At 50.1% G+C, this 23,855-nt stretch overlaps 1 protein-coding gene across 2 annotated transcripts in view; it reads right to left on the reverse strand.

Annotated features, from left to right (window-relative positions):
• Positions 1-3,618: 3,618 nt before the first annotated feature.
• KDM2A (lysine demethylase 2A) overlaps positions 3,619-23,855 on the reverse strand; it is a 136,630-nt gene continuing 116,393 nt past the window's right edge. For both annotated transcript variants that reach the window (XM_008056397.1, XM_008056398.1), the window contains 9 exons: positions 19,308-19,391; positions 17,279-17,548; positions 16,627-16,758; positions 14,670-14,759; positions 11,156-11,868; positions 8,800-8,963; positions 7,743-7,901; positions 6,932-7,147; positions 3,619-6,459 (listed from right to left, as the gene is read on the reverse strand). In XM_008056397.1, the coding sequence (XP_008054588.1) occupies positions 6,278-6,459; positions 6,932-7,147; positions 7,743-7,901; positions 8,800-8,963; positions 11,156-11,868; positions 14,670-14,759; positions 16,627-16,758; positions 17,279-17,548; positions 19,308-19,391 (2,010 nt within the window). In that variant the 3' untranslated portion in view covers positions 3,619-6,277. The remainder of the gene's footprint in view (positions 6,460-6,931; positions 7,148-7,742; positions 7,902-8,799; positions 8,964-11,155; positions 11,869-14,669; positions 14,760-16,626; positions 16,759-17,278; positions 17,549-19,307; positions 19,392-23,855) is intronic.

Consider the following 23,855-nt stretch of genomic DNA (forward strand, 5'->3'; position numbering starts at 1 on the left):
CCCTCTCCCGGACCACGCTCCCTCCCCACGCCCCTCCTCCCTCCCGGAGTCGTGCCCAGCGCGCATGCGCCCCTGCGCCGCCGCGCAGCCTGGCCCCAGAGCCTGCGGTGTTCGCGGCGGGAGTCCCGGTTCCTCGACGCTCGCAAACGGCCCGTGAATGTTCGACTCACGGCCTCATCGCCTCCGCCGGGTCCACGCTGTGGCCGCCGGTACTTGCCATGCGGGAGGTTTGCGGGGCTGGAAAAAACCCGGAGTCGGATCCCAGTGCCACCTCCCTCTAACCTGGTTGAGAGCCCTAAGCGAGTAACTTGACCTCTCCGAGAGCCTTACCTTTTTCATCCGAACAAAGGACGTCCTCAGAAAGGGGCCTCTGGATGGTTGGAAGATGAACTGAGATGAGGTGTGTGATGTGTGGGACTGGGGACACGGCCTGCTGAGTGGCCACGGTCATGGAGTGTCTCGGCCTTCCTTGGGTCTCCCCCAGGTGTCCTCCATGGTCGCTTTCCTCCTCTCGATCTACTCCTTTCTTCGCCTTTCCTCTTCTGGGTCTTTCGGGGTGTGTTCCTCTCCATGTCCCTCTGGGTGATGTCCTAGCTCCCTCGTGGCATACATACTCTGGGGAGGTGGCAGCTGGAGCTCCCCGTCCCCGTTTCTCTGGAGTGGGGCCGGTGGGGGAGGAGGGGGCAGGGCCTGGGTGACAGCATCGGGCAGAGAATGGAGCCAGGTCTCCACCTCTGGGGCTTCTCTCCCTGTTTCCTGCCCACACGTGGATGTCGGCGCTGAGGCCTCCTGCTGTGCCCCTGCTCTGAGAGCTGTGGCCTGGAAAGATGGTGGGAGGACTGGTCTCCCCAGCCAGCAGGCGCCAGGCCTGCCGCACCACTGACCACCCAAAATGCACTTGGCACAGAGCTGGCCTGAGGGGAGCTGGGATTGCCTCTCACCCCAGGACCAGCATCACTGATAGGGCCTGATGCAAAAACGGAGGGCCCGTGTCCAAAACGTATTAAGAAGTTCAAGGTGGCACAGACCCTTCAGAGCGCAGGGCCTTGTGTGACTGTGTGGGTCACTTGCCCACGAAGTTGGTCCTTCCTCCACTCCCATACGTACCTCATCACCTTTTTTTTTTGGAGTTGGAGTCTCACTGTCACCCAGACCGAAGTGCAGTGGCACGCTCACAGCCACTGCAGCCTCAACCTTCTGGGCTCAGGCAGTCCTTCCACCTCAGCCTTCCAAGTAGCTGGAACTACAGGTGTGTGCCACCACACCTGGCTGTTATTGATTGGTTGTAGAGGTGAGGTATTGCCAAGTTGCCCAGGCTGGTCTCAAATCCTTGGGCTCAGGCAATCCTCTGGCCTCCGCCTCCCAAAGTGCTGGGATTACAGGTGTGAGCCACCATGCCCAGCACATACATCACCTTTTATTACAATCAGTAAAGCTCCTCATGCCTTGACTCCTGGGGCAGATGGTGTGTGCTGGGGTAGAACTAGCTAGGGCTGCCTCCACCTCTGGGAGTTGGCAGTGCCCTGGGGGAGGAGTGTGAGCCAGCACCTTGCCCAGGAGACTGAGCTGAGGTAGAGGTTTCAAAGTCCCAGCTCTACCACTGACCCTGGGACTGACACCTCACCTCTCTGAGCCCTGGCTTTGTCATCTGTAGAATGAAGACGCCAGCCTCATGGGGGTCGCGGTCTAAGGGGGATGGGGTATGTGATCATGTGTCTAGGGAGGCTGGCTAGCAGGCTGGATGGCACAGACTCTGAGCGTGTCTCTGGACTTTAATGGCCAAATCACTTTGACAAAGTTGTTGTGTCCGCAACTCAGTTTCTCATCTTTATTTATTTATTTATTTCTTTTTGAGTTGGAGTCTCACTCTGTCGCCGACTGGAGTGCAGCGGCCACTCCCGGCCACCGCAGCCTCGACCTGCTGGGCTCTGGCGATCCTTCCGCCTCAGCCTTCCAAGTAGCCGGAATTACAGGTGCGCGCTACCACACCCGGCTGATTTTTTGATTTATTGTAGAGATGAGGTCTTGCTGCCCAGGCGGGTCTCGAACCCACGGGCTCAGGCAGTCCACTCACCTCAGCCTCCCAAAGGCGCAGGATTACAGGCTGAGCCACTGATCCCTGTTAGATGCCTAAGTTTTTTGTTTTTTTTTCTTTTGAGTTGGAGTCTCACTCAGTCACCCAGACTGGAGTGCAGTGCTACCACGTGCTACCACGCCCGGCTAACTTTTTGATTTATTGTAGAGATGAGGTCTCACCAAGTTGCCCGGGCAGGTCTTGAACCTGCGGGGTCAGGCAATCCACTCACCTCAGCCTCCCAAAGGCAACAAATCTATGTTTTAAGAGAAATGTTCTGGCTGTCAATATGGAGGACGGGGGATTGGACTGGAGAACCAGAGGCCACTTGTTGCTGTGGCTGAGGTTGTGAACAATGGTGGCTTCCACTAGGGTGCCAGGGGTGAAATTACTAAGAGGCAGATGGGTTACTGAGATATTTAGGAGGCAAAGTGGACACTTCCTTTCCCTAAACATGGCCACGTCCGTATCCATCCGCAGGAAACCAACATTAAATTAGCCCATTGTCCACAGCCCCTGTGCTTCTAGACCATGCAGCAGAACCAGAGATGGTCCATAACCGTCCCTTTGGGGAGCAGGATGGACAGGACCCTCCAGCTCCTCTAAGGCAGCGGTGGAAGCCTGCTCGGGCCCTCCCAGGTAGAACTGCAGCCCTCCTGAGTCACGGCAGTCGGGCGAGGAGGCAGTTCTCTGGCCTCACGTGGCACCCATGTTTAAAGGCTGCAAGCTTGTGCTCAAAATGGCAAGGGATGAGCAGCAGCATTAGGTGGGCCCAGGCCCTGCTTGGTGGCTTTTCTGCAATTTCAGTGGACGGCCTTGGCTAATGGCTTGCCAGCGATGGGAATGGAGATTAGAAATCCTCATGCCTGTTCTCAGAGGCTTCTGCAGAGTCATTCCAAGTGCCGTCCTTTTTTTTGGAGAGAGGAATCAGGTAAGCTCACACCTACAATTTTCACATCCATTAAAAAGTTCACCTTGATGAAATAAACGTGTTTCTAGAAGCAAGTGCTGCTTTTTCATGTTAAAAAAAAAAAGCTAAGGAAATCCAAGTAACCCAGATGTGCCATAGTTCTGCCGCTTCTGCTCAGAGGGGCGAGGGAAGCACTCCCTGGCCTTGGCCACGACCTTCTGACTTAATTTGCTCACACGCACACATCAAAGCAGAAGAGGTTTAGTTTCTGTTTTTAAAGCCTTTTTATTTAAAAAACAAAACAAAAAAAAAACCAAAACAAAACAAAAAAACAAACAAAAACAAAACCTAAATCAAAATATTTCCCATTGGAGGCTATTTCTTTTTTTGTCTTTTAAAAATTTTATTACACAAATATCTCCCATTCCCATGTGTCAGAGAAAAGATGTCCTTGCTCTCTCTCTCAAACCAATAGTGGAGAACTTTTAGAAAACAAAACCAAGTCCAACTAGCTTCCCTCCTTCCCCGGCCCAAAATAACCCCAATGTGTCAACTGAGATAGCATAAGACTTATCCCCTTAATGCTTACATTTAACTTAAAATTTTTAGCACAACATTGGAGATTGACTCTAAATCAGCAACAAAAAATATATATTTACAGTATTTCTCCGAAAAACAAAAAACACAACCAAACCCTTTAAACATAGTGACTTTAGGAGTTTTATTTATGGAGCAGTTATTTTTTTTAATCACCAAGTGATTTTATATTATATATATATAAATTTTCTTCCTTTCCTTTGTGGTTTTTCGCCCCGGTGCTTGGAAAGATGGAGGCGGGGCCTGGTCCTGCAGTCTGAGGAGGGCAGGCTCTCTGGCAAGGCGTGTCTAAGAGCAGATGGCCGGGAATGTGATGGGGCGCCCCAGGTTCCTCTGGCCCCGAGACACGTCTTTCCTCCACAAGGACCAGCCCTCGCCTCTAAAAACCATTTCCCCTCACAGTCCCAACGAAAAGTGAAACCCAGCTTGGGCATTGTCCATCTGCTGCCGCTACCGGGCTCCCTTTTCCGCCGACCAATTTACGTGCACGGTAAAAATGCTTGTTTTTCCAAACCAACCAACAAACATAAAAGCCAAAACCCAAAACAAACCATCAGCTTGGAAATTTCTGTGGATGAAACGTCCCAAAGTCAGAGGCACTCTCCCGGCACAATCCCTGCTCTGAAGGGGTCTCTCCACCTCCCCTTTTATAAAAAGACAACAAAACAAAACGAAGTAAGCTTTTCGGTATTTTCCACAGGAGCAACCAAAAAAAGGCAGGAAGCTTCCAATTATAGGTCATTAACAATAATATTAATAAGGTTTTTGCTCAATACCCAGGGTTCTTTACAGAGAAGTTCCCCTAACTGAGGCACTCTGGAATAAGTCACTGGCATTTCCTCAAAGTTTCAACCCCAGATCGCTGGGGCCTGGAGACCAATGGAAGGGGCAGAGGGGTCATGGGAGCAGACTGCTGTTTGTAAGGTGCAGCCAAGAAAATCAGCAGATTGGAAGAAACGGACAAAATGCCACCCCTACCAGGACCCAGTTTCCTCTAGGAAGGCCAGTTAATGCCAGGGTCAAAGCTGGGCTCGGTGGCAAAGAGAGGACCCCTCTGCCTCTATTGCTTTGGAAGTGGCAAGGGTGCAGGTGGCGTCTCTCCTCTGGGTGGCTCACACTTCAGACCCCTGGTGCCTGGGCTCCGCCCTCTCCCCCGCAGGGCTTCAGGAGGAGGAAAGCCTGGACTGGGCTACAGGAAAGGGGCCAGGGAGGGATGGGGCTGGAGGATGAGAAGGCGGGGCAAGGTTGTGCTATCAATATCCTTACAGATGGGGAGCAGAGTGCAAATTTGCGTCTATCATGTATAAGCTCTTGCCACGGGCTGCTATTAAGCATCTCCTCACACACTTCAACACTGACCCAAAAGAAATTCCGACCTTTCTTTCTTTCCTTTTTTTTTTAAAGTGCAAAAAGCTCTCTGCTGCCCTAGAGAGAGGATCTTTGGACAGGCCGTTCAATGCAAAGTAAAAGGGGGCAGCTGATGGGGCTCAACAAAGGGCGGTGGAGTGGGAGACACCATGCTCCCCTCCCTCCCTCCCTCCACACACACGCGGAACACACTCAGCCACACACACAGAGGCACATGCACACCCCCTTCCATGGCTGCAGGCAGAGGGCAGGTGACTGGCTTCCAAGCAGGACCCCTGACCGCCCCCAAGAGGTGCCAGGTCAGTGAGCCGCTGGGGCTATCCACAGGCCTGGGCTCTGGGGGCTACACTAAACCAGAGGCCTGGAGGAGCCTAGCTGGAAGGCAGGTGGGGCTTGGCCCAGTCCACTGCTCCCTCAGCTTGGGGGAGACAGGTTGCTCCCTCTGAGGACATGCATCCTGGGAAAGCCCTCTTTAGGCAGGAATGAGGACATGTGGAAAGGGGCAACAGGTGGGAGGCCAAGGAGGGGGACCAAGGAGATGGTGCCTGTCTCAGAATCCACCTGGGTGGCAAGGAAATGGGGATGTCCCTGGGGTAGACAGTCCCAGCTCCTCTGAAGAGCTTCAACCCCAATAAGTGCAATAAGGACCTCAACAGACTAGCAGGGAAGTCTGGGTAGGGCTGGGAAGGGCTGGGCAACCTCATCATGTGAACGAGCACGAGTGCTAGACAGAATCAAGCTCAAGGGAGGGAAGGAGGGAGAGCAGACACGGACACCAAGTTTGGGGCATCTCAACAGCACCAGTGTGATCTGCGTGGGTCTGGGACTCCTGGGGCTGCCGGCCCCTCCTGCATAAGCCGGGAGAGTGTGACAGAGGAGAGACACGCACTGGACACCACAAGGAGAACCTGGCCATGGAGACAGGGCCGCTTTCTTCCCTGGGAATTTGCTCAGAACCAGGCACTACTGGGGACCATGGGTGGGAGGAGGGCACAGGCCCAGTGCAGATGAAGTTCGCACAAACACCCCAAGCTGAGCGCCGGCCTCCTGGCAGACGAGCAAGCGAGCAAGCGCCTCGACAGCACCGCCTGTGCTTTCCCTCGGATCAATCTGCTACTCCCTTTTCCTCGGAGGGAGAGAAGCGGCAAGTAGGCCTGGTGTCTGCCACCCTCTCTGCCCCACCTGCAGAGGAAGGGCTCAAGGGACAGGAGAGCAGAGAGGGAGTGTGACGCTGGCCTCAGAGCCCGTGCAGGGTCAGGGAGAGAAGCTCTCCTTGGTGGGGAGTCAGGGGAAGATCGGTTTCCTGTTCAGTCTGGGCTGGGTGTGTCTTAGCTGATTTTCTGTATCAGCTTCTCGTCAGACAGGCAGTAGAGGCTGTTGATGGACAAGTCTGAGATGAAGTGCTCGCAGGCTTTTCGAGTTATCTGCTTGCATCCTCGAAGGTCGATCAAGGTGACATTGGCGATGCGCCGTAGGTAGATCAGGGTCTGGTCTGTCAATTTATTGCAACCTGTGGGGAAAGTGGCCAGAAGGACAACACTCGTACACACAGCCCCAGAAGCCATCCTCTGCCATTCAACTCCCCTAGCCCTCTTTCCCACAAAATGCTAAACAAAAGCCCTCTCTGTTCCACAGCTACCTGGCTCAGAGACCAGAAGTGCCATCAGCACCGTGGCCTCTAAAGGGCCCCTGGTCCCTCACTCCCAGCACCATCAGACAGCAAGCACAAGGGCTGCAAAGCTGTTCAAAGCACAGCTAGATAGCTGTGCATGCAGGCAACTGACTTAACTACTCCAGGCCTCAGTCCCCCATCGATGAAAAGGGGAACAGAAATCCATGTCCTGACCCAGATGTGAAGAAACAAGTCAACCTGGTTCAATGACCAGGCCTGAGGTCACTGGTTTTCTGGAAAAGTTCCAGGATGGCTTGGAACCTGTAGGAGGCGGGGGCACGGCTGACCATGAACCACTGCAGGAGCATACCTGCCATGTTGAGCTCAGTGAGGGAGTAACGCGTGGAAGACCCGACAGCGGTGAGGAGATTGGAGGACTGATCTGTAAGGTGGCTGCAGTGACTGAGGTCGAGTCGAGACAGGAGGGGCATGTGGCGAATGATGAGGCGGAGCGTGGCATCCGTGATGTCAAGGCCCGCCAGCCGGAAGTCAGTCATGTTCCGGAGCTTGCTGCGATTGTCCTGACCTGCTCAAGCAAGAGAAGTGCCTAGATCAAAACTCTTCATTCTCCAGTCCACCTCCAAAGCTGCAGGCAGCATCAGCTACTCACTGGCCAGGCCCCTGGAAGGGGTTAAGCAGAACTGCCCACACCCAGCCCTGCCTTCAGGGAGTGAGCAGTGTGTGGGGGCAGTTTCCAGGAAACCAGACAAGTTTTCTTTCTTCTGGAGCTGCTACACTATGCTTATTGCAGCACAGCAAAAGGGTGTGTACAGAAAGCTCCTCCCCTTCCCCCACCCTGCACTCTTCTAGACCACCATGCGAACAGCTTTTGATGTTCCACCTCATCCACGGAGGCGTCTAAGACTTCTTCCGGCTTATGCTCTCTGGGCCCCAAACTCCACTGACCCACAAAATGGACTTACTCACTTGTCTATAGATAGTTATCTGCTTGTAAATAGTTAACCTGTACTTGTACATAGTCCATCATTCTGTTCTCATTTTGTACTCTTCTGTTCTTCCACAGCATTGTTTCTGAGACTACTTTCGCTTCTGAGGATGAGGTCTATTGGCAGATAACACTACCCCAAGATGAGCACAGGGAAGTTGGGCCCAGAGCATACCCGGTTTATCAGCCGGTGGAGTCAGCAAGTCCCGAATTTGAGGGTCCTTGATTCCTACTGCCCACCGAAGATCAAGGGTCCTGAGAAGGGGGCAGCTGGAGGTGCTGAGGGCAGAGACTGCAGACCAGGAACAGCCTGCTAGGAGGAGGTCTTTCAGTCCTGCAATGGATGGAATGAGACACACAATAATATCTTGCTTACCAACACAAATGGAAGCTCCAACTACTGGCTGACCTGAGCAAGGTAATGAACTTCCAGTCTAATGGGAGAGGGACAATGTCCTAATCTTCTAGTAACCCAGCTCAAAGATTTCCATGGTATTCCATATTTTATCTTCTAGCTTTGGTGGTTAAATCAATTGCTTAGTTCCCACCACAGCAGTATAACAGTGAGTGACTTCCTGTCTTTCCAAGAGCTAAAAATGCTGAAGGAAACAAGGGTTTACAAGGGGCTGTCCAAGGCAACATCTGAACAAGTTTCCTCTTCTATGGCTATGCTGATAACTGAAGGGCCAGCAGCAACACCTGATACCACTGTCTTTGTTGTCTAGTGCAGTGATTGTCCTACAGGTCCAGAGTGCTGCCTTAGAAACTGGCAGTTAGCCGGGTGGCTCAGCCTGTAATCCCGCACCTTTGGGAGGCTGAGGTGAGTGGATTGCCTGAGTCCGCGGGTTCGAGACCCGCCTGGGCAGCGAGACCTCATCTCTACAATAAATCAAAAAATCAGCCGGGCGTGGTAGTGCATGCCTGTAATTCCAGCTACTCGGAAGGCTGAGGCGGAAGGATCGCCAGAGCACAGCAGGTTGAGGCTGTGGTGGCCGGGAGCGTGCAACTGCCCTCCAGTCTGGGTGACAGAGTGAGACTCCAACTCAAAAAAAAAAAAAAAAAGAAATTGGCAGTTAAGGTGGCTCTGGGTAAATCTCTTGCTAAACAGCAAGGTAACAAAGTCATGGGACTGCTACCCTGAAGCGATTCTAAGCAGCAGTGCCAACAATGCAGCTTTTCCTACCTGCTTCTTCTGGGCCCCTGGAAGGATAGCAGCAAGGCTGCTCACCTACCTGGGAGCCTATTGACGAGCCATGTCAGTTGCTTTTTAGAAATGTTGGTCCAACTGAGGTCGAGGCTGACTGGCTGCCTCTTGATGATGCCACTGAGGGCCTGGGGTACAATGGCCTTACACCTACTCAAGTCAATTTTTGTCCAAAGTCTCTTGTCGCAGCACCTGTGACCAAAGGGAAAAGAACCAGCCATCATAAACTTGATACCCCATCAACGGAGCTCCCATCACAGGCTGCTGAAGGCTTTTGGGAAAAGCAGAGCACCTGGAGGGCCATTCTCCCGAGGTTTTTCTGCAAGTGTCCAAAGATCACATCCTATCATGTTTTGCCTCAGAGAATAGGCAAAAAGTTGTCTTGGACTCTACAGCAACTACATACTTTGCAAACCTGTATTAGTAGTGCATAACTTGACCAGCTCACCCTGATTAACTCTGAAGGATCTAAGAAAGCGACTCAGTTGTTAGGGACACACAGCAAATAATATCCTCTGACACCTCTGTTTGCATTAAAATGGCAAAACTCCTACTAAAGTGTATATAAAGGAGCCTCTTAAAATTTCTTGACTTCTTACTGCCTGAAGCTACCAGGTATGCTGTGTTGGCTCCCTGTCAGTCACTTACAGCTGCATGAGATGCAGGGTGCTACTAAGCATATATGTCCATAGTTCACCCTGCCTTAAGCCCACCGATGCATCAGGCTGAAAGAGGCTCTTTACTGGGCTTACAGAGTCCTCACCTATCCTCGAGTTCTGCCTCAGTGCTATCTTGACATTTTCTAGCCAGTCCAGACTGGAACTGAAAGGAAGAGGCCCGCCTTTCCACTGCAGTCTACAAATCCACAGGCCACAAACAGCGTTGCACCATGCAGGCTTCCACTGAATATTTTATAGGCCCTGCCTCCCAGCCCCACTCAGTCTGGTTGGCAGGGGAAGGAGACAGTACATAATGGGAGTCTGATGTGCCTTGCCTTGGAAACCAAAGAATAGAACCAGGCAGACCCACTACCCCTACAAAGAGAAATGTTACGAGAATTTGGGTAGATCACATACTAATTCAGATTTGAGGAATAAACTGGTATTTGCAAAGAATAGGGTCTTTATTTAAAGACTGAAAAAATTCCACCAATGGCACGTGAAACTTGTATGGCATAAGCAAGCAGCTGATAATAGAGCAGGGGTTTTCAAAACTCGAGCATGAGCCGGGCATGGAGGCTCATGCCTATAATCCCACCACTTTGGGAGGCTGAGGTGAGAGGACTGCCTGAGCCCAGGGGTTCGAGACCAGCCTGGGCAACTTGGTAAGACTGCATCTCTACAATAAATAAAAAAATCAGCCTGGTGTGGTGGCACATGCCTGTGGTTCCAGCTACTTGGAAGGCTGAGGCAGGATTGCCTGAGCCCAGCAGGTCGAGGCTATGGTGGATGTGCCACTGCACTCCAGCCTGGGCTACAGAGTGAGACTCCGACTCAAAAAAACAAAAAACAAAAAAACTGGAGCACGCATCAGAATCCCCTGGAGAAGCACTTGTGAAAGCAGACTGCTGGGCCCACCCAAGAGCTTTTGATCCAGGAGGCCTGGGATGGGGCCCCAGAATCTGCATTTCTAACAAGTTCCCAGGCAGATGCCACCGGTCAGGACACCACACTTTGAGAACTGCTGTAATAGGGTGTGACCCAGATATCAAGGAAAAACCAACAATGTCCAGTAGGAAGCCCCTTGTTCAATCATCACCGGAATCTGTTTTTCCTAACTGTCTGTTCAACATAAAAACTGTCAGCCTCATGAAGGGAACTTCAAAACTGGATGCTGCCTGCTGGAGAGAGGAATTCTGATCCAGATTTGGGGCATGAGAGATAAAACTGCAGAGAATTGTCAGCACCTTCAAGTTCATTTGGGAAAGCATGCCTGCTTCTCTTGCTGAATGGAGAAGGAATTGAGGCAGGGCTTAAGCGTAGTCATCTGTGGCACCAGAAGAGTGACTGGGACATCACAGGCTCTTACAACCCAACACATGACACGTTCGGCTGAGGCGAGGGGAAATTTTCAGCCCTTACAACCCTGAAGTTGTAGCACGAACTACAAGTCCATCCCCCAAATCAGCTTCCCTCCCCCAGCCAAGAGAGATGGGAAGATATAAAACAGGGAGAAAAGGCAAACAGCCAAATTTCCCTAATGACATCTGCAGGCACAACTGGCCCCATCTTTACACAGGACCCATAGTTTGGGAAACAACCAGGGTCAATTCATTGCTTCTAGGACCACAAGCCTTCAGATGCCAAGATGCAAGCTGTTCTCACACGGAAAGCCTGCCACCTATTCCCATACCCCTATTCCTGACCCCCTGTATCCCTGCTCACCATTTATACCACGTCTTGCACACTCGCATACATTCACATAGTTCTCTGCGGCTGAGGTAGCGGAAGACAGACATCCAGACCTCCCGCTGCATCCAGCTTTCGTCTCCATCCTGAGCCCAACTGCCCCGGCCATTCAGCCTGGCCGCACCCCCCTCCTCTGCACTGTCATCTTCCTCCTCCTCCTCCTCCTCGTCCTCCTCCTCTCCCCCCAGCCCCTCCTCATCCCCACGCTGGGGGGTTCGGGCTGGGCAGTGCTGCACTAGCACACGGGGGGAATGGCGAAGGTTGGCAGAGGAGGCCGTGATGGCCTGCAGCTTGGGCACAATGGATGTCCCGTGGAGCTCTTTGGTGGGCCTCTGTAGCGTGACAGTGAGGTACGATCCCCGGATCTTGGCTTTCTCAACTTCAGACAGCTCCTTTTTGCCGCTGGGATTGTTCTCCTTTTCCCGTACCATGGTGCGCTCTGTGGCCTGCAGTCGCAGCAACTGCCGCCGTTTGAAGCGCTCATCGCGGCTGGCACTGTGGTGGTCGCTGGGGCCAGCCCCAGGGGATGACCGAGTCACCATACCCCGGGGGGAAACCGGGTCGTGGATGAGCTGCAGCATGGAAGTGGGTGAGTGAGGCGGGGGCGTGAGGGGCTCGTCGCAGCTCCGCAGGGGCCGCAGGACTTTGGCTTGCACGGCTTCTTCATCGCTCTCTTCCATTCTCCGCTTCTGCAAAACATGCCCAGGAGAGCAACGTCAGTGCTTCCTTTCTTCCAAACCCTCTAACGTGACAGGGTGACTTCACTGTTGTTCTCAGGGACTATAAGAAGATAGGTCACTGCTATTAGAGGGGTCATCCCCTCAGAGTCTGCAGCCTAGACTCTGCAAAGATCAACAATCAAGCTCACACCCATGCCAGAGAACGCTGATTACAGAACAGAGATCTTCAAATGGGTCATTTGGGAAATCTACCTGTGACAAAAAGGGTTGTGTCCAAGTACAGAGAGGTGAGATCTAAATTTGGGCTGCTTGAATCCATACCCCACCTGATTCATCTCTTGTCCCAATTTTTGGATTATAATTCCCTGGGTACAAATACTCTTTAAAGAGCCAAAACTCAGCCGGGCTCAGTGGCTCAGCCTGTAATCCCGCGCCTTTGGGAGGCTGAGGTGAGTGGATTGCCTGAGCCCGCGGGTTCGAGACCCGCCTGGGCAACTTGGCGAGACCTCATCTCTACAGTAAATTAAAAAAAAAAAAAAAAAAAATCACCTGGGCGTGGTAATGCATGCCTGTAATTCCGGCTACTTGGAAGGCTGAGGTAAAAGGATCGCCGGAACCCAGCAGGTCGAGGCTGCGGTGGCCAGAAGTGGCCACTGCACTCCAGTCTGGCGACAGAAACTCCAACTCAAAAAAAAAAAAAAAAAAGAGCCAAAACTCTATCCCTATGTAATCTGACCATTTTCAACCCTATCTCTAATTTAGCTCTTTTACTCAAGAGATGTGTCTCACTTTAGTGGTGGAAAAAACCAGCTCTACCATTTGAACTAGGATACCGAGTCTGACAGCAGTAAGCACCACCGACTTCTAGTTCTACCGGTGTCTACACTTGACTCTACCAGGCTGCTATTTCCATTCCATTCCCCCATGTGAGAGTCAGACCAGAGAACGAGAACCTCTGTAAGAAACTGGGCTGCTCCAAAGGAATGTGCTCAGGATCACGGTGAGGAATCCCACAGGAGCCCACAACTCATCCTTGGCACTTATATTCTCTAGACACTGTCCTGTTCCACTAAGACCCATATTAGCAATCCAGGTTTTCCTTAAAGAGACATTTTATTCTCCCTCTCTCTCTCTCACTCTAATTTACTTTCTAAATAAACTATCTTTTCCAATTTTTTTTTTAAAGAGAGACATTTTATGTCCCTAAACAACTACCCTGGTTTCTGTTCCTTTTCCTCCTTATATTCTTTGGTCACTAAGGTTGGAAGAGAATGACCACCTATTGGATGCTGGCTTTTACAATGTATTCAAAGGTAATACTATAAAATATACCATCTGCCAATCCATCTGCTACAGCAGAAATGCAAACACTCAATACCACTGGTGAAGACAAATGTAAAAGCTACTAATGCAGCCGGGCTCGGTGGCTCAGCCTGTAATCCCACGCCTTTGGGAGGCTGAGGTGAGTGGATTGCCTGAGCCCGCGGGTTCGAGACCCGCCTGGGCAGCGAGACCTTATCTCTACAATAAATCAAAAAATTAGCCGGGCGTGGTAGCGCGCACCTGTAGTTCCAGCTACTTGGAAGGCTGAGGCGGAAGGATCGCCGGAGCCCAGCAGGATGAGGCTGCGGTGGCCAGGAGCGGCCACTGCACTCCAGTCTGGGCGACAGAGTGAGACTCCAACTCAAAAAAAAAAAAAAGTTACTAATGCAAGAACTTGGGAGAAGGAGAACTTTGGCACTAGCCAACTCCAGAAACTCTTGCCCTCAAATACATGTAGATTGGAAAATTTAACTACCTTAATATGCAGGTGGGAATAAACAAGATAAAAAAACTCCTTTCTAGCCGGGCTCGGTGGCTCAGCCTGTAATCCCGCGCCTTTGGGAGGCTGAGGTGAGTGGACTGCCTGAGCCTGCGGGTTCGAGACCTGCCTGGGCAACGAGACCTCATCTCTACAATAAAAAAAAAAAAATCAGCCGGGCGTGGTAGCGCATGCCTGTAATTCCGGCTACTCGGAAGGCTGAGGTGGAAGGATCGCCAGAGCCCAGCAGGCGAGGCTGCGGTGGCCGGGAGCGGCCACTGCACTCCAGTCTGGGCAACCGAGTGAGACTCCAACTCAAAACAAAAAAAAACCAAAAAAAACCTCCTTTCTGCCTCCTTCCTTCCCATTCCTGAGCAAGTTTGCCCTAGAGGACAAACACTAGGCCAGCCACTTCCTCCTGTGTGGCCTCAGCAGGTCTTGCCTTGCCAGCTTGAGTAATCAGAGTCCCTTTGGCCCTTTGACATGACTGGCGACCACTGAGCGAGCAACCTCAGCTCCTCTGGGCCAAGGTCATGGCGCTGGTCCTCTCGAGGGGAGGGGCTGCCTCTGCATGACACATTTGGGCATGTGGGGTGGGTAGGGCAGGGCTTTCTGCCAGGCCAGAAGGGTGAAGATGACAAAAATGTGAACCTGCTTAACTGGAAAGTCCACCACTGTATTTCCTAGCTGCCTCAGGCCATTGCCTCCCTTCTAGTTATGTTCCTCAGAAGAGATCCTGCTCACATTTCCCTCCTTAAACAGCCCAGCTGTGGCTCCTCGCATTCTAGGGCCTGAGTGGAACAATGTTTAGTAATATAGAAAACAAACACTAAAATGCGAACAAAGAAAATACTACTAATTGACCAAAGAAAAAAGATAGCACACAAACAAAACCCTCTCCCAGGTCAGAGACACCATGTGAATACTGTTATAAAGGCAAATGTGTGGCCCTTTCCCAAACTTGACACCATCTTTCTGTCATGGTGCGAGTCTGACAAAGTTCTTTTACCTGGGCTTTTTCCGAGCTGTCCTCCTGGTAGCACTTGGGACACTCCCAGCAATTTGGCAATTCCTCGTTAAGCAGCCCCTCTCCATCCATCTACAGGCAGATACAGATGTTAGGAAAAGCCGCCCTCAGGTCTCCCTTATCAAACAATAACTAGTCAGGAAGAGTTATCCATATCTAAACACACTGGTCCACATAAGGGTAGAAAAACTGAGAGCTCTTCGCCCCAGATGGCACTAATACCCACTCCTAGCTAATGGGAAACCAGCCACCTTCACTCTTGTTTACTTGGGTCAAAGTAAGGCTACACGAGAGGACTTCCAAGAGTCTGGGTCAATTTGTGGCCTCTTCTCCCGACACATATGCTCTTCTGAGGGTCTCACGCCAATGGCACAGGACCTGATCTTCACAGTGGGGCATAGTTCTGATAGCTTGGATTTAGAGACTAATATCTAGTCTCTACGACTCCGTGTTTGCAATTGTAAAATGAAGATCCACCAATCCAGTTGCCAGGCATACAACTCACCTTGCAGGGTTGTGGTGAGGAGTGAGGATTAATTTAATTACCGATTGTGTAAGGTGTTTAGAAAAGTACCCAACATACAGTAAGTGCTTTGTATTAACCATTATCGCCACCATGGAGTTAATACCCTATTTTATCAATTCTAAAATGTATGTTTTTCACATTTTAACCTTTCTGAAATCGGACTGCTTCTCACAATTGACAGTGTTTTATAATCACAGTCAAGTGACAGTCATGATACAGCTGACACTTCCTGAGAAGGCCAAGAAAGTACCAGCACCTATGCAAGCCCTTTAGAGTTAAAGAAATATGGTTAGAGTGTACATTATTTAGGTGATGTTACACTAAAGGTCCAGACTTCACCACTATGCAAAATATCCACGCAACAAAACTCCAAGAGTGCCTCCTAAATTTATTAAAAAAAAAGAGGCCGAGCCAACTTCACAGGGATCTTTTAAAAACTAAACAGAGTTGGGCTCAGTGGCTCAGCCTATAATCTCCGCCCCTTTGGGAGGCTGAGGTGAGTGGATTACCTGAGCCTGCGGGTTTGAGACCCGCCTGGGCAACTTGGCGAGACATCATCTCTACAGTAAATAAAAAAAAATCAGCCGGGTGTGGTAGCGCGCGCCTGTAGTTCCAGTTACTTGGAAGGCTGAGGTGGAAGGATCGCTGGAGCCCAGCAGGTCGAGGCTGTGGTGCTAGGAGCGGCCACTGCACTCCAGTCTGGGCGACAGAGTGAGACTCCAACTCAAAAACAACAACAACAACAACAAAAAAAACTAAACAGATTTGCAGGAATGCTCTAGGGGATTAAAAACATTAAAAAGACAATGCATGTAAAACAGCGTTCTCTACCTTGTGCTGCAAAATTAGGATCAGCTGGGGAGCTTTCAGAACACAGGGCCCAGCTAGACCAGTTGACTCAAATCTCTGAGGTTGAGGTCTAAACTTCTGTACTACTATTTTTAAGTTCCTTGGCTCTGCATTGAGCCTGATACAGACTGAGCACTCATTAAATGTTAGCTGATGTTATTAACCTCACCATTCCTCAGAAACTAATATTCAGAGATACGCTGAAGTACTCAGCAGAGATGCTTGAAGGCTTGAGGCATGCCAAAACACATCAGACAGTTCCACATTGGCCTGGGGCCTGCAAACACACTGACCAGAGGCCAGACTGTAAATTCTATGAGGGCAGGAACCAGGTCTACTCTGTATACTGTTCTACTCACAGGATCTAGCATAGTGCCTGACACATTGTAGATATGTGAATTAAGGGGTGATGCAAACCACTCCACGACGTGACCACAGAGCTGATGGCCCACGGGGGGATGCTGGCAGCCTCCTGAGACAGGAGTCCCACTCTCCTGTTCTTCCACTGAGTATCTTCAGACACTATCAGTTGAGACTTCAGGGACTCCTTAGGTCTCTCCTCACCTGGAGACAGCCAGGATGAACAATCTCATTGCAGATACAGCATTCCATGAGTTTCTTCTCAAAGTCCTGTGTCTCTTCATTCTGATCTACCTCTCCACAGAGGGAACATGTGACTGAGTGAGGCAGTCTGGGCTACAAGAGGACAAAGACAGAAACCAAGAGAGCAGACTTAGAGCCTTACCATTTCAACTTCCTTTAAACTGGAGATGGGAGATTTGGTTCCTATAATTCTCTAGTAAACACTTAGGAAGCACAGAGGCAGGGTAGGAAAAAATGACTGGGGAAGAGGACAAGGGACTAGAAGGGGACTGCCTGGGCACTAGAGACCAATGGAGGTTAGTTAATTTTCAGTTGCCCTGTCCTTGGCCTCACAGGTCTTTTCTAATCTACTTACAGAGAAGAAAGAGGGCAGAGATTTGTCCTTCAAATGCTGGTCTCTTGTTTGAAAAATTAGGCAAGGCCAAAAGATGATATTATGTCATTTTTAGTACCAGACACCTTCCATCTGAACCCAGGAAAAACAGGGATAAAATGAAGAAAGCTAGAGAGAGTATTACGTGTTCAACTCATCTCTTTATCTGTACTATGTGAATTTCAGTCCCTTTGGCACCACCGCCCCTCCTTCAAGTTCTTTACCCAATAGAGCACTCACTGCCAAGCACTGTCGGAGAACACAGGATTGCTTCATGCGTCCAGGCCCCCCGAACTTCTTCATGTCCCTGCAGTAGTGGCAGACACCACACTCTCCTTGCACACAAGCTTTGCATTTTCGACATCTCACTCGTCGCCGCCTGGCTCCTGACACAATAGGAGAGGCAGCAGCTGGTCTCACAGGTGTTAAGCGTGGAGCTGGTTTCATAGTGTGAGGCTTTGTGATGGGGATGGTAGGAACCCGTACCCTTGGCCGGGTGGGGAATTTAAGCTGGAAAGAGAAAGCAGTGAGGTCAAATAGATCAGGTTGCCTCAAGACTGGAGAGGGTAGATTATGTGGCAGCACACCTAGCACAGGGCTCAGCCAACTATGGCCTGTGGGCAGATCTGCCTACTGCTTTTATAAATAAATTTTATCAGCACACAATTCATTGTTTATGTATCGCCTGTGGCTGCTTTCATGCTACAATGATAGAATTGAGAAGATGAGACTGCAGGGTGTGCAAAACCTAAAATATTTACTAAGAAAATAGTAAAATGGCTTTTACAGAAAAACTTGCAAGTCCCTGACCTAGCCATTTATCCTGTCACATCAGTCACATCCTTTCCATTTTGCAGAGCTGTCAGATTCACCCCTCCCTGAGGTTTTCTGTGAAGTGCGATGTACCAAAGTCATCCCAGGGGCCCTCCTATACTTCCTTATTTTGACTACTCAGAATATACTGCTACACAAGATAGCAAACGGCTTGAGGGTGAAGTTGATCTTGTTCATTTCTTTAATACTCCAAATCTAAGCCTATGATCTGGTATACAGCAAACACATCAATAATTTTCAAGTGCAAAATAAATCTCTCAGGTATATGCTTATTATTTTTGCATTCATATTTAGCCTGCTGGTGACCTTTTCAAGGACAAGGACTATGTTTTCTACTTCTTAATTTCCTACCATATCTTAAACATTTTTCTGACACAAAATATTCAACAACCAGAAATGAGGCAGTGCCCAAGCAGAGGCCAAGTGGGACTCCTTCCTAGGAAGGAGGAGGTGGTCCTTTAAAGATATCATTCCACTACACATCTTTATATTCTGCCTAAACACCCCTGGAATGTGATGGCCTTGCAAGTTTCAGCTAGGGAACAATAAAGAGGGGCCAAATTTATTTGCCAAATTCACAATCAGGATCAGAATGCTATCATTTATTTAATACATAACCTCGAAAGAGGTCGTTTGAGGAAAAAATTATTCCAGGACCTAAACTGAAGAGGCATGAAAACTCATAACTGACAACTTATTAGCTGATGATAATTTCTCCTCTTTTTAATTCTACACTGAAATGTTCAAGTTTTTTTTTTTTTTTTTTTGAGTTGGAGTCTCACTGTCACCCAAGCTGGAGTGCAGTGGCACTCATGGCCACCGCAGTCTCAACCTGCTGGGCTCAGGCGATCCTTCCACAGGCGCCGTGTTGGCACACCTGGCTAATTTTTTTATTTATTGTAGAGGCGAGGTCTCACCAAGTTGCCCAGGCTGGTCTCGAATCCCTGGGCTCAGGCAATCCTCTCGCCTCGGCCTCCCAAAGTGCTGGGATTACAGGCGTGAGCCACCACGTCCGGCTGAAAAGTCCAAGTTAAAGGGAATCATAAGAGCATGATCTCACTATTACAAAGAACAATTCTGGTCTTTTATCTATATGCAATTATTTTAACTAGTTTTAAATCACATCTGTGAATATAATTTGAGTCACAGGTTCAGAAGTCTAGAAGCTGATGCATTATGGTGAACAAATGCACAACTTGGCATCTGAATCTGGAGGGAGGCCTCACAGTTTGATAGTTCTGTTAAAAGAGTCACCTCCAAAGATAGCCGATTACCCTGAACTAAGAGCCAAAACAAAACTGAGTAATGATTTTCTGTCAGTGTGTATTAACACATCAAAAGCCGCCCGCCCCTACTTCTTTTTCTTCTTAGAATAGTAATGATCAACTTGCAAAAGGCTTAAGCAGTCTGAAGATCAAGCAGAACAGTTTCTTACCTTATCCCTTTTTGGCCACTGTACTATAGGGACTCCAGTGAGGGCTAACTTGGGATCACTGTTGGCAAGCTCCTCCAGCAAAATCTACGGGTAGAAGGGGAAAGAAGGAAAAGGCAGGGCACAGTGAACAAAGAGCCAATCACTCTCTGTGGCCTCTAGACTCAGCCTCGGTCCTCTCAGGCACCAAGGGCAGCAGTCTGTAGTTTCCCTGCATATATCGAGTCTCACTGCAAAGTAAGTAAATCAAAGAGGGAAGAGAAAACTCCAACTTGGACTATTGCAGTATTATCAAGATGTCACACACACTTTTGCTCCCACAAGTACCACTTAGTTATGTACTCGTTGTACTAACACACTGAAGCAACTAGCTACTGTGGCGACAGTGTTACTTGTCATGCAGGTCCATATATGACAGTAAAACTTTTATTACCCCTTCACTTTTGTACATGTTTATAAATATTTATCAGGTAGTTAAGTATTGCCTCCGTTTTGCATATATGAGCAAAGTGGCATAAAAATGATTGGCTAATATGGAATTAATGACATGAATGGCAGAGCCTTATTGCCCTGATTCAACCGGGACTCTCTTCTAAGGCTACTTACAGAAATCTCTATCTCAAATCTCTCTCTCACCCTCTCCCCACTCCCCCTCCCACACATACAGAAACAGTCTGCTCTTTGCCTTTATTCCTACAAATGGGGCAAGAGCAATCTTAGGGACAACATTCTCAAGGCTTTACCAATCAAGTCTAAATGACTTCAATGCTATAGTAAGACACTGCCACTTAAGTGAACTACACTGGTTGGTTGTTATTTTGAAAGAAATCGTTTATGTTTTAGACAGAAATTTCTGAAGCCCAAACCTTTTATCATAATTAAATCCCTCTTCCTCCAACTTCATGAGCCCTAAAGCAACGTCAATAGCAAAAGAACTCAAATCTGGGAGAGAAGTTACATGGTTCCCTTCCTGGTTGCTTAGGTGAGCACAGCATAGTAACTATTTCAACAAAAGCTAAATTTCCATCCTGGACAGGTTAGCAAGTCTGGACTATCTTTAATAATAATTCTCATAACCCTGTGTGCTCTGCGTCTGGAAACTAGGACTTTAAAGTACTTTCGCCCTTAAGAATTATGCTCCAAGTTCCAGAGCTGGGACTTGGAAAGACCCCCAACTCACACCCAAGAAGTTCCTCCACGGAGATCACCCTCTGCCAAGTCTCCAGATGCCTCTCACCTTCCCCCAAACTGATTTCATTTGCAGACGTTTTATTTACTTCAAGTTGCTATGGCATCCTTTTCTGGAGCCTCCTGTTAACAGCATACTGTGTGGGGGTGAAGAGGCGGGGTGTGGTGCCACGTGGGACAAGGCTCTGGTATGGACTCCTAATCTCCCTAGGGTGAAAAATCCAGGTCCATTCAAAATGTGTGCTAGGGAGTGCACGGCTCCCCTCCCCCACTCCGCACTGCCGAGGAGTAGGACTCTGCCCATTTCCTCTGCCGAAGAGAACCGAGCTGTCCACAAACAGGGACTTTCCACTTTCGGCAAAACAGACTGCACAGTAAGATCCGCAACTGTTTAAGAGAGTAGAAAAGGAACTTAACTGTTTGCCAAAAGCTGTCTAATTCTACCTGCAAGATTTTTGCGGGGGATAAGAAAGGGTAGGCAGAAAAACTGTGTCGGTGGGGGGGTGGGGGGCAGCTGTTCACACAGACGCGACTCAGTTACTGGGGTATGTGTGGGTGTGGAGGGAAATGCAGGTTTCCTTCCAAGCCTTGTTTTGCTGGGGCCATTCAACCAAGCACGCCCTGCTTTCATCAAAAAAGGCAGACTCCAGCTGAGGCCCTACAAGAAACCATATAAAGAAGCCACCACCCTTCACCAGAGGGGGTTTAGGATGGGAGGACGGGGGTGGAGTGCGGGAAGGCTGCCGCCTGTCTAAGCTCCAGGCGTTTGGGAGAACATTCAGACACAGGCCCACACCCTAGAGATCACAGGAAGGGAAAGAGAACAGAGGGCGCCCAGGCAGAGGGGAAAGGACTCCCGAAAGCCAAGCGACCCAGTTCAACAGCACATCCCACCAGGTGAGGGTGCAAGTGCAATGACGCTCAAGCAGCACGAAGTAACAGGAGCATTGTCCTGGACTCGCCCAGCGGGCAGTTCTCCTGCCTCTTTGCTGAGACAAAAGTCCCTACAGTTACACACACCCCAAACCAGAAAGGGCTTGCCGACCAACCGCCTGACCTTTCGTTTCTTGTCGCTCTGGAGCTGCCGAGGCTCTTGGGTGAAGTTTCCCCAACGTCTTTGTTTTGTTTTCTGTATTGGAAGTTGTCCTGCAGGAGTTAGGTTTTCTGCCTCTAGGAAAATCCCGATTTACTTGAAAATTCTGGAATCTCCCAGAGCACATAAGGCAGGGCAGTCCAGCTCTCACCCTTCAGACTACCCAGAGGGAGCGCCGTGCAGCGCTCTGGGCTCCTTCTCAAGCCCTTCAGCTCCGCCGCGGCTTCCTGTGCCTGTGAACAATGCTGCTGCGTCACCCACATGCAGCTCCCAGAAATGCTTTGCAACGGAAGATGGCAGGAGGGGGAGCCGAGCTCGAGTGAGCCAGCCAGGCAGAGGGCCCAGCCGTTCTGCTGCAGAGCCGGGAGGGGGTGTGTTCAGCAGCTGCTCTCTTCCTCCTGATTGGAAGAGGCCCGGCCGGGGAGGGGACCTCGGCCACAGCCTCCGCCCCGGTTCCCTCCCACCACCACTGCAATAGGAGAACCCAGGGCCAGCCCCCTGAGGGCTCCGGGTGGCAGACTTCGGAAGGCGCCAGCCAAGGGGCGGCTTTAACTCACTCTGCGGGCTAGCTTAGGCACCTTGGCCCACATTTGTCCTTGTCTCAGTCCACACCCTTCCCCTCATGGTCACCTTATTGTTCCAACCCAGAGCTCTCACTGGCAGCACATACTTTCTCTCCCTTCTCCGCAAACACGGGGATCGCCCCGAGGCCAGCCGCTTTGGGAGGAGCAGGCACAGAGCAGAGCCCCTGCTGAGCCGCCTTCTCCCCCAGCACTCGCCTGCCTCCCCCGCCCTCGCCGACGTGGCTCCCGGCCACAACCCAGCACCAGCAGATGTGTTCCGGAAAAGCCTTCAGAAACGGTCCATTTGGGCCAACACTGAGACACTCGACAAAATACGGCGGTCTCACCTCAACTACAGCTGAACCCGCTGCCTGCCTCTGATTCTGACGAGGAACCCCACCACAACCCGGCACTGGAAACGTCCGAGAGCAACCCTCCAGCGCTCCGCCCCGGCCATGTCAGACAGCCGAGGCACAACCTGAGGTCAACACACTTCGCCCTCCGGCTCCAGACAAGGCACCGGAAGTCAGGGCGCACACTTTCTCCCAGCTCCAGCAGTTTCCTCTGCCCATCAGATCACCCCACCCTCAGGACACCAGTCCCGCACTCCTGGCTTTTCATTTCTATTCAAGTCTTGTCTTCCCTGCCTCATTCTGGCTCTTCCCTACATGAAACAGCCAGCCTGGCTTCAGATACTCCTGCCGCTTTCTGACAGCCACTCGACTGACACGTGTTGCTCACACCTCCATGCACCCAGGCAGCCCAAGGTGAAGCTGAGCATGAACACACACTCTTTGGGCTACAGGAGAAAGGGAAAGTGCACACACTGGGTGAGTTTCCAGCGATCTACAGTGTACCAAATGTCAGCATGGGAGAAATGCATTAGACATAGAAGGAGTAGCAGTCTAGGTCCAAATTTCTGTAATTTTTAGACCCTCATGAATATAACTCGCCTTTTTTGCAGAGGCTGCTTTGACATAAACATCTAGCTCTTACCACTGGAAGCATTCTTATTTATTTCCAGGATAGTTGCTCCAGTGAATTTCTGGTACAGATTTAGTGCATAACAGGCTTTCTGAGGTCTGGGGCTTTGCTGCCAGTGACTGTATATGTTAATTTTTACAGCAGTTTACCAAGGGAAGGAGGGACTTTTGTGCTCTCTCTTGAGCTCTTCCTGGAAATGGTAATATGGTCATCCTAATCCTAAACCTCTCTCTTGTGTTTTATTTTAAGACTCAAAGACCCAGGGCAATCAGCTTATTTTGTTTAAAAAGCTTTCCTTAATAATGATCTGGCTTTTGAAGATTTTGGGAAACGCTTATTTTGGTCTTTGGTGCTATCCATTCTAGAGGGATAATAAAGTACAAATACTTAAGAGAAATGTTTTACTTCAAAACAAGCACAGGTTCATGTAGGAAGTGCAAGTTCTAGACACCACTAGGAAGGGACAAAAACCAGAAAGGATACTACAAAATTCACTCCCATTAAGTTCCAAATCGCAGCCGGGCTTGGTGGCTCTCAGTCTGTAATCCCGCACCTTTGGGAGGCTGAGGTGAGTGGATTGCCTGAGCCCGCGGGTTCGAGACCCGCCTGGGCAGCAAGACCTCATCTCTACAATAAATAAAAAAAATCAGCCGGGCGTGGTAGCGCATGCCTGTAATTCCGGCTACTTGGATGGTTGAGGCGGAAGGATCGCTGGAGCCCAGC

This window comes from Carlito syrichta, unplaced genomic scaffold, assembly GCF_000164805.1.
Source record: "Carlito syrichta isolate Samal-C Ts95f unplaced genomic scaffold, Tarsius_syrichta-2.0.1 Scaffold302340, whole genome shotgun sequence".
Lineage (NCBI taxonomy): Eukaryota > Metazoa > Chordata > Mammalia > Primates > Tarsiidae > Carlito > Carlito syrichta.